The 10232-nt window shown below is 45.2% G+C and overlaps 1 protein-coding gene across 1 annotated transcript in view; it reads right to left on the bottom strand.

Annotated features, from left to right (window-relative positions):
• Positions 1-498: 498 nt before the first annotated feature.
• Positions 499-10232, bottom strand: part of LOC144170219 (arylsulfatase B-like) — a 40483-nt gene continuing 30749 nt past the window's right edge. Inside the window, exons 7-10 of the mRNA XM_077699869.1 lie at positions 7692-7985; positions 5410-5680; positions 4004-4181; positions 499-1925 (exon numbers count right to left, since the gene is read on the bottom strand). Coding sequence (XP_077555995.1) covers positions 1800-1925; positions 4004-4181; positions 5410-5680; positions 7692-7985 — 869 coding nt within the window. The 3' untranslated portion in view covers positions 499-1799. The remainder of the gene's footprint in view (positions 1926-4003; positions 4182-5409; positions 5681-7691; positions 7986-10232) is intronic.

Here is a 10232-nt window from a genome sequence, read left to right as displayed (position 1 = left end):
GAACTTTTGAAGGCCTACTTTATCAAAAATAGGGGCACAGGTTGTGTCAGTACGACGTCGGTGTGTTTGCGGGAGAGCGAGCTCCGCCTTTTATGTCGCAATCGGTAGCGCGCATGTGGCTTGCGCTACAGGTGGTCTGTGCGTAGGCGCGCCTCTGTGGTGTTGACGTTTCTATGCAGAGGAGGGTTTAAAATAAAATTGTTGGTAGTGAGCGCTCGTTTAGTCTACTGTGCTTCTGTGTCCTTTGTCCTTTGCTCTCGTTTTATTTTTTTTTATTTTTTTAGTTTTACTTGTTCCGCCGTCCTCGTTTGCTTGGGCTGCTGTACTCTTTAGCAATAAATGTCTCGATATACTCCATAAGACAGATTAGGTTTCTTCACAGTGGTCTTTTTGGCAGAATTGGTAAAATGGCTCGCGCAGGATGTGCTTGATAAGTGTGTACATGGGTTGGTAGGTTTATCTGGGATCAGTCCATTTGTGGCTGCACAGCCGGTGTTCGCCGTCGCATTGCCAGAGTTGACAGGACCCAGTTGGGACTGATGGAAGAAACGGGGTTCCAACAATAAGGACGTTTATTGACATGTGATAGCCTATACGATATTCAGGTACGGCGTTTGCACCATAACAATTCCTCGAATTTCCTAGCTCTCTCTCGCCAGTGCATAAAGGTACAGCTTCCCGGCGACGCGCGCGAACAAGTTCTCACGCACACCATAGCCGTCCACGTGCAGACAGCCAGGCAGAGGAAATCGGCGGCGACGCTGATGACAACACACCCTTGACGGGTGGCCGAGAAGAAAGAGGGGGCGCAGCTCAGTCGTGCATGCCGTGGCGACATTTCGCCTGGATGAAAGGACCAGGGCAGAGACGACGCTCCGTGGCCACGCTGATCTTAAAAAAAAAAAAAAAAAAAACATCTTCCAAAAAGAAAATGCAAGGGACGCATCGTGGCAAGCGAATGGCATGGTTTGTATAAAAACAGCATTACCATCAAGCGCGCTTCCGTCGGAATGTCACAAGAAACAGAGAACCTGGTAGACAGCTCACAGGACATGGCAGCGGTGAAAATCGAACATACCATAAAAGGCCAGTAAGAGGCAATGCATGTATTTGTACCGTTCTACCAGCACGTGTGTCAGTGTATTCGTTATGACGAATTATGCACGTCAATAAAGGACTTGTCGCGGTTACTTTTCAAGTGATAAAATTTACTTCTACTGTTGCTGTATGAGTTTGCGTTTCTTGCGGGTAAGCCGAAGGTCCTTCCGAGCTAAGGTACACCATCTCTCCGTGCACTTCAGCTATGCGTCCAAGATGTTTGCGGATTTGTTTGTCTCCACAGAAACGAAACACAAGAAGGGCTACTTACGGCCTTAAGTAGCCGTTCCTTGATTATAACAAAAGTTACGGGTCAGTTTTAGGCATCGCTTTACTACAATTGTAAACTTCCCTTCATGTGACAGCCTCCGTGGCCCCAAGCTTCTGCAGTCCATCTCAGACGCTTCAACTTTAGATTAAAACATGCTGCAATACGTCATGTACCTAAAGTTTTTCTGCTAATAGGAATATAAATATGAAATCATATTTTCGTTTCGCAGTAAAGCACAAAACGGCACGAGCGGTGTTACGTATCTGTTAGCAAGGGCATACACAATGGAACTCAAGTAGCGAATAAATTAAGTGTACTGAATGTCTAGTCCGCAAGTGTTTCTGTACTTGGTCCTGAATAATTTGATGACGTGGAGTGCAGGCCCAAAATTCCACGGTCATTTTTCAACGTGAACTTCTCGGCATCGCCATCACAGCCAAGGTGCCCAGGTTCCGTTGAGGTTCTCTGGGTAGCCCCTTGAATCAGAGGGCTGGTAGCTCGGCGTCACCGACAAGGCTGCATAGCGGTGCAGTCTTCGTTTTAGAGTGGCCACCATCTGGTGTGAGAGAATCCCAGAGCACCGGATATTAGCTATACTATAATAATTTTTTACCTAAAATACCTTATTGAATAATTATCCATACTCAATGCGTTAACCTACACTAATACGTTCATCGAATGTGGCGTAGCCCAATGTACGGGGAAAGGAACAAAAGTGCTAAACAATGCGTTTTTCTGACGTATTTTTATCCCCGTCTCTGGAAGAGGAGCGTGCTTTCTGATTGTTGGACGATTTTATAAGCATAGAAAAACATTCACTAAGCTATAAAACATGAACAGATCCGAGGGAAGAGTGTATGAGCGCAGAAATTCCACCTTTGTCCTTCTCATAGCAGACTGCACTCGCATATGGTGCCCGCTATCAGCAAACAACCCGCACGCTCTAGAAACAACCAGATGCGCCCGATGCTTGGAAGTCCATGCTTCCAAACATGACGTAAAAACATATCAATAAACACAGCCGAAAAAAAACGGTAATAGCAAAGAGTACAGAACGAAAGTATAGGCGCAGCCGGAGTACATACAGGTGACACGTGTCATTCGGAAAGGCACCGTGAAAGTCAATGGCAGCGAAAACATCAACAGCCCAGCAAAAAAAAAAATAATAAAAAATAACAACTGCGGATAAGAAAACGTACATACACTGTAAAACAGTGCCTATGCAGATTACTTGCGTAAATAAAGTCCCATACAACGAACACAGCAAACAGCTGGTTTTAAAAATTGTGAAATCATGTAAATAAAAATTATGCATTTATGTTTGTTTAATAGCAAAAAACACGATTTTTTATACTCGTGTAATTCATAATATTTACTCCGCTTTTAAAAGCTTCCATTATGCATTAATCAGACTTTCTTTTAGCCCACGCCAAGAATTTTGTACCCCCCAGGCCTTGGTGCAAAGTCCCATATTTTGCAGTGTATAATAAGGTGTTAGACGCGCTTATTCTTGAGGCGCTCCCAATTAATGTTAGGAGGAGCATGTTCAATAGAAAACCCTGTAGACACTCCCCGATCTCCCAACGTAAAATTTGCCTTGATATGGTTCAAGGCATATAAATGGGGTGGCTTAATGCGTCAGTTTAGAATGCGTCAGCACAACGTCGATAGCCTTGTCAATAAAGGAAGCAGTGTTCTTGAAAAAGAACTGGTCATGGTAGTGCCTGACACGTGTGGAACAGCACCGAGTTTATCTGTTATCTCTTGTGTGTAATTCTTTTCTGTATCTCCTATCGACTATTTTTCATGTATATATTTCACGCTTGCTCAATAAAATTTAGTTGGAAGTTAGCGCGTGTCCCTGTCTCATTCTATGTACCTGTAGTTTTTGGCGCTTAAGAAGTAGATAACCAAGATTCTGAAATTTTTATTATGGCGACGGTTTCGCTGTTGCCGCGGTGGTATGTCTAAATAGGCAAGATGTCCGCGCATGAATTGATCACCTTTTGGGGATCATCTTGGGTCACGCGATATGAAGTTGCGTGTGCGGACTGGGGACGCTCTTGCGAAGGCGTGAGAAGGAAGAGCAGCGGAATGACAGGTTGTCCGAGTGCGACTAGGGACTTCCAACAGAGGCTTAGGACAGTAGAGGTACAGTTTGTAGAGGTTAGAGACAGTCGACACACTAAAATGGCTGCTGGTGACGCGATGTTTGCAGGGGGTGCTGCTTTGACATTCAACGCTCGTAACTTCATTCAGTGTTCAAGGAAGCTCGAGGCAATTTGGATGCTTATTTGAAGCGTTTCGAGCAGTTGCTAGGGGAAAGCGTTGGCCGAGGGATAGATGAGTCACAGCCCTTAGTGTATGCCTAGAACGAAAGGCCTCAAAGAGGTTCGCACGAAATAACTCTGACAATTACGATAAGACAAAACTGGCGCTGCTCCAAAGTTTGCGTTTCGCGTCACAGGGGAGCCAGGAGAAGTTCCGGCAGAGCACTGCTTAAGAAGGAGAGACTGAAAATCAGTATGATATCCATTTAAAAGCTTAGAGCACACACATAACTTCAAAATACTGATGTGGAATGATAGAAATGTGGTCATTATTAGAGGGTCACTCAAAATATATGGTACTAACCTCTGTTTTTGCAGCTGCCAAGTTTCTCAATTCGCATGGGTCTTTGGCAATGTTGAACAAGTATGGAGGCTCTCCGCGGACGAAGTTTGATATGCTGCTCCTCCCGGTACCGCACCATACTGTCGCTGCATGGCGCCACGTCCGTGAAAACTGCAACGCCTCTGTGTTGTAGAATTTCCTGCGCGTCCGAGTATGTACGCTATAGACGAAGCAGGATGCATCAGTTCTAATAAATGTATTCCGTTAAGACATTCTGCTTGTTTGACACAAATATCTAGATTTCTTGCCTTGTATATACCGGGTGTAAAAAATGAAGCTTTATGGTTTCCTCCAAATTAAGCAGAGAGAGGCACGAGAACACCACCTGGGCAAATAAGTTATGGGGCCAGGGGACACAAAGCGAGATGATAATTATCGCTGTAAGCAGCCTAACTAGCTAAAATTGAATAACTTTTTGTTGACTGCACTAAGTGGATATGTTTGTAGTGAAAAGTCAGGGGCAGTCGTGTTTCTACACAGTATCAGTTGGAAGTCTTTTTCTAGCGTGTCCGTCGTCCGGGGTGTCCGACTCCAAATTTTAATTGTCGTTCGCATAATTACGCATGCAAGAGAGTTAGGAATGGCGCAGAGCTTTTCCCTCATGTGACGCGGCTGTTCTTCCGTTGCCGTTCTTAACTTGTACCCGAGTATAGCCCTATCACTGTTTGGGACGGTGAAAAAGATAACAATGCATTTATCCTATCCAAAAGGTACTCAGTACATTGACACGGGGTCAAAATATAGTGGGACGCGCCTAATCACCCGGGTGTAGCTTCGTCGCTTCAAAGGCCATTGCGTCACAATTTTGACGCTAAATTTGTCTTGCAATACATTCAAAGTACGCTAGCTCGATGCTTTATCGACAAAGCAGCTGCTGGCTTACCCCGTCCTCGTCTTACCCTTCCTTACCACGTGCTTCCTACTCTCCGCGCCTTCTCCGTACAGCTTGATTCACAAGGAAATACAGGTGGGCTTTGAAAGGATTTATATCATGCCTGCTCAATTAAAGGTTACATGCTTGTAGGCTGTTTTTGGTAGCCAAATGTCGTTTGCTCTGTTTATAAGTAGGTGCACTAGAACAAGAGTTAGAGCTGTTCACTACCATATGTGGATTGTTTACAAACATTGGAAATGTTTCTTTTCTTTATCGTTGTTAATAAATTGACCTCTACAAGTAGGTGCACTGTTACGATGAAGACATTTCCATTTGTGGTGTTTCACCCCTGAAAAATTTTCACAAATATTTGGCGCGCACACGTTTTCCTGGGTCTTCCTGCTAGCGGTACAACGAGATGGGACGAGATGCGAGACAACTCCTGCAAATACCCTTGCGTTATCGCATACATAAAGAAACGCAGAATGCGTACCTCAGTACGCTGGCCACTTGGGAGCTTGTCATGAGTCTGTCGAGGTCGGCGGAAGGTCGAGAGCCGCCTGTCGTGGGGTAGCGGTCATCGTACGCACCTTCGCCAAACACGCCCAGGACAAGCTTGTAGTCATGATAGCGCAGAGCGGCCGTCCCTTCGATGGGGTCAATGTTGTACAGGACCTCGGTGCGAGGCGAGGGAAGACCCAGCGACAAGTGGCGCCACATGTCGAGGCCGTCCATCTGATGGCTCAGAAGGGCCGGGTGACCACCTTTGCGAAAGAAAACAGGCGTCTTATTGGTGTCTGGCAGAGCCACTAAGAGAAGTGCTCTTTTTTTACATTCTACAGGCCTTTTCCACTTATTTGCCCCTGGAACAGCCATTTTATATAGCCCCGTTTTAATTGCCACAGTCTGCAGGAAGATCAAACTGGGCATGCGCTTCACAGCAAAAAGCATGCAAAATATTATCAACGCTTAAAGAACGAAAAGGCCTGTATACGAACAAGCGCTTATTGGAAGCTTTAAAATGATGATGCGCACTTCAACAACGTTGTATCATATCATTCAGTGAGCTGCTCTTATTCGTCCAATCCAAGGAGCTAAGGTATACAAGTGCCTTGGGGGCGTGCAAATTCTGGCCTACACATGACGGTTCGGACGAACGGACGGACGGAAGGTCGGAAAGAAAGAGAAAGAGAGAGATACAGACAGACAGACAGACTGACTGACACACAGACAGACAGACAGACAGACAGACAGACAGAGCTTTTCGTATCCCCTTCCCCCTCCTCTGGTGCAGCAAATCGGACAGCTATTCAGGCAAAATTTGCTGGTTCATTAAACATTTTTCTCTCTCTCAACCACCTCTCAGCAACCAAGCGTCTCGCCAAACTCATACAGTTTCCTTTGGTACTTGCGCATGCTTAAGTTATAAAAATTATGAGCACCTTTATTGCGTTTGGGAGAATTCATAGAAAGAATAGCTTTTTATAGGGAAAGCTTATCTTGGTGAACGCAGGCATGTTCTTTGATGTTGGTTTTATGGCCGTCAATTTCAATTCTGATTGCAGACCTTCGCGTAGAACTCACAGCGTACTGCGACCACTGTTCTTACAAATTGAAGGAATATAAAACCCCGCCAAATTGTTGTTTCCTGAAGCACCACTTCAATAGTTTATGCGTATATGGGTGAAGAGGTGTTTTCGCAACGTGCCATATTAATGAAGAGGTGTCATCACAAGCGTTTGTCTAGTTACTGCACCTGTATCATGCACCGACAAATGTTTTACCCCAACGTATGCTTAGACAGTGCCTGATTATGCAATAAATTCGTGGTTCTTGTAAATGCTTGTTTTCCATGTATCTTTACAACGTCTTTTCGTGCGTATGAATGCTTTCTTTCTAATAATTGTAGGCTCTAGTGAATCTATTTATTGTTATTTTTACCATGACCGTTAATGCCATTGCTGGCGGTGTTGATATCCCCGTTGCGAATTGTTTTGAGCGGTTGACGTCGCTTTTTACGGCCGCTATGACGTCGCTTGAACAGTTCTCGAAATTCTAATGTCCAAAAGAGTGCGGGCTTGACGCTAGAGTCGTTTCGTTTATACTGCGTCACCGACGGAGACCCTCTCGCCTACTGCGTCAATAAACGTAGAGAAATACCTTCTTGCCGCACGGACTTTGGTCGTCACATACATATCAACCACAAAGAACAATATAAACATCCCTAAGCCAAGATATTTGACCCTTAGCTTTGACCCTTATTTGACCTGTGGACAGAAAGACGCACGTTATTTCGCTTTATCTGGACGTATATGCGTTTCTGATGATCACTACAATTGTGTTAATTTCCGCGAAACGCGGAGTGTTATGACGTTGTTCGCTCTCCTGCTTAGTAGGTGTTCCTACTTGACGAGTCATTCTTAGAAATAGATTGCCATGATACGGTTATTCCTGAGGAAAGGTTTGGCGCTGGACAGATTGTTCTCGGCCTTTCTGAACGTGTTTTTTAACCTCTGGAACTAGTTTGAACGGTACGGCCCCCTATCCAAAGTAGCCAATTTAAGGGTTAACGACGCTTTTCTGCCGATACGCTGGTTAAAACACGGATAATCCTCGAACTTGCGCAAATTTTGTCGCATAATTTTATCTGTGCCTGGGCTCCGCTAATAATCAGTGCGTTCGAAATTATTTTTGTTGTAAACGCGAAATCGAAATACAGCATCATTTTGAATGATCCTAGCGATGCAGGTCTCAGCGCCGCTCATTGTATCTCACCTGCTGCGCCATAGAGGGTGGGTAACCAGTCGGAGACGTGCATCAGTTGCCGCGACACGCGGCGCCTCCCAACGAGCAGAGGCGACCAGAGCAGCGCTGCAGTGCGACAGCCGCCCTCCCAGAGGGTGTGCTTGGCTCCCCTCAGCGGCCAGTTGAAGGCCCGGCTGGAATATTCTCCCCAGGGACTTCCGCCGTTGTCCGCGATGAACACCACGATGGAGCGGTTCAGCATCCCGGCCTCGTGTAGCGCTTCCACCACGGCGCCCACGGACTCGTCCATTGCGTCCACCATAGCTGCTCCGAACCAGAATAACTCGCAGAGACTGAGGATAAGTTTTTCATAGCGATAGAAACCTATCCCATTTTCTTTGGTGGGTCCCCTCAATGTCCACTCATATTACCAATCGTAGTGAAATGAAGACGGAAAGATCATAATAGTCGACAACAACGTTTTGTGTCCGCGAGAAAAAATCATGCACCCCTCCGTCTAACGACAACGATGGTTGAACGCGAAGCTTTCTCGTGATGGATTCTATGGTTGGCCAATCCCACATGGCCAGTATGCGCTACTCTCGAGGTACGCACCACTTTTCTAGAACACCCACAGCAATTCTCGGATATGGACTGCGTAGGCTTCAAATCGCGAGAACTCAGATTTGGTTCCGGCCACGGGCAGAGTTTTTTTCTTTGAGTTCTGCAACGATCATTCATTACCATTGACAGATAAAGTTGCCTTTCCTCCAGTGTGTATTGGCCTACAAAGGCATCAGCGAGGACAATAAAGCTTCGCTTTAAAAAACAAAGGGTGTTCAGGGAATTTGAGTGGTGGCTTTAATGAACACCATTGGAATGATGGTTACGGGATCATTGGAGAGTGTTGTTCTAAAATACAATTAGTATATAATAGTACATGAGCCATTCAACTCTGTGTACGCGGACTACAGCTAAGCTGGAGTCTCGGCTATGCGCGGCCGCCTTGCACTAAGACGAACATTCAAAAAGGAGAATGGAAAGTTTTTTTTTAGGATAGGACCGCCTCCCCGAAGAGTCGGATGAAGCTAGACACACCAGCGCTTGGAACACCGACAAAGAGAGAGGGGTGAGAACGTAGACCTTGCCGACGCATGTCGCGAAGAGGCAAAGTACTCAAAATGCATATCCAAGCTATGAAGCGTACAAGTTTTAACATTGAATAAAACAATTCTGGATAAGATTTGGGGGCTTAGTTTTTGCACACGCAAGACAAAAATGCGCGGATTCCCAATAAAACAACGAAGGCTCACAGCATTGTGGTCGGCGAAGCGAGATGCTTGCTGCTGTGAGTCACTGCTTCAAAATTTACGTGTCTGCAGCGCAAATCCAACTATATCCGCCGCCGCTGCTGCAACTAATTGCATTGCAGTTTCGTGTTCATGACAGCAGGTGACAGTTGTTGAAGGTGGATTTGTTCCGAGCGATTCATCCCAAATATACATTTCTGTTGCCGTGAAACGCTGTTACAATTTCCAAGAGTTTTTTTTTTTACATTTAAACATATCGCTTAGCGCACAGGTAGCTACGCTTGGCGACATTTAGTGCGCAACCCAAGAGCCTAAGTGAGCCTTGCAGGGTCTTATTACGCGAAAATACACATTGTCTTAATATACAGGGTCTTATTACGCGAAAATATGCCAGAAAAAGTGGTACCCGATAAAGATGAGCTAAACAAAAAAAATTCAGTGCCCCTCACCTCTGGGAAGACGGACCAGTGAAGCTGGGATGAGTAATGCTGCAGTCGTCTCAGTGGCTAAATATCACATAATTTTTTTCCGGACAGTACCGACAAGACAATCATACCCCTCCGTAGATGGCAACGCTTTACTGTTCAACACAGATGGGAAAATTAAGCAAGCTTACCAATACCAAGCTTACATGTGCACCTATCCCCCTGATGTTGGCTTCACCTTTAAACACAAGTGTATAGACGAGAAGACATTTTTTTCTGGGGAAAATATAATCCGCCTTATATCAGTATTTCGCTACGGGAAGCAGGGTAAATGTTATGTGGACAGTCCAAGACGACGAAGGCAGGGGAAGAAGGAAAACAACGAACGCTTGATGTGAGCGAGTTGGTACATTATGCTTAAAAAGTACTCGGCGTTAAAACAGGGACGTAGACGAAATACGTACGCACAACACAGTGCCGAAGTTCCATCCAGATTTTATTGAAAAAAGACGCTGCTTATATACACAAAAAGCTAAAATACTAAGACCATTGTGACGCCAAAGTGCATCACGTTTCTATAAAGGCTGCTTCTTTATCTGACACCGACATGGGCAGAGCACTAACTCAGTTATCTCCTGCCTGTCTGGTAAAATGAGCTTCAAGAATTTCGCACTCAAGGTTTCCGCTTGCTCTCTTTAAAAACTTTGTGCAATCTAGCAGGGGGCTACAGTTGCATCTTTTACAGTGCTCATAAAGTTTCGGAAAGTATTCTCAGAAGTTATTTGAGTTTTTTGTTCATATAAGCAGCGTCTTCATTCAATATAATCTAGTTGGAA

The sequence above is a fragment of the Haemaphysalis longicornis genome, unplaced genomic scaffold (assembly GCF_048455015.1).
Source record: "Haemaphysalis longicornis isolate Haplotype H1 unplaced genomic scaffold, Haemaphysalis longicornis Haplotype H1 scaffold_2, whole genome shotgun sequence".
NCBI lineage: Eukaryota > Metazoa > Arthropoda > Arachnida > Ixodida > Ixodidae > Haemaphysalis > Haemaphysalis longicornis.
This window is presented reverse-complemented; position numbering and strand designations above follow the sequence as displayed.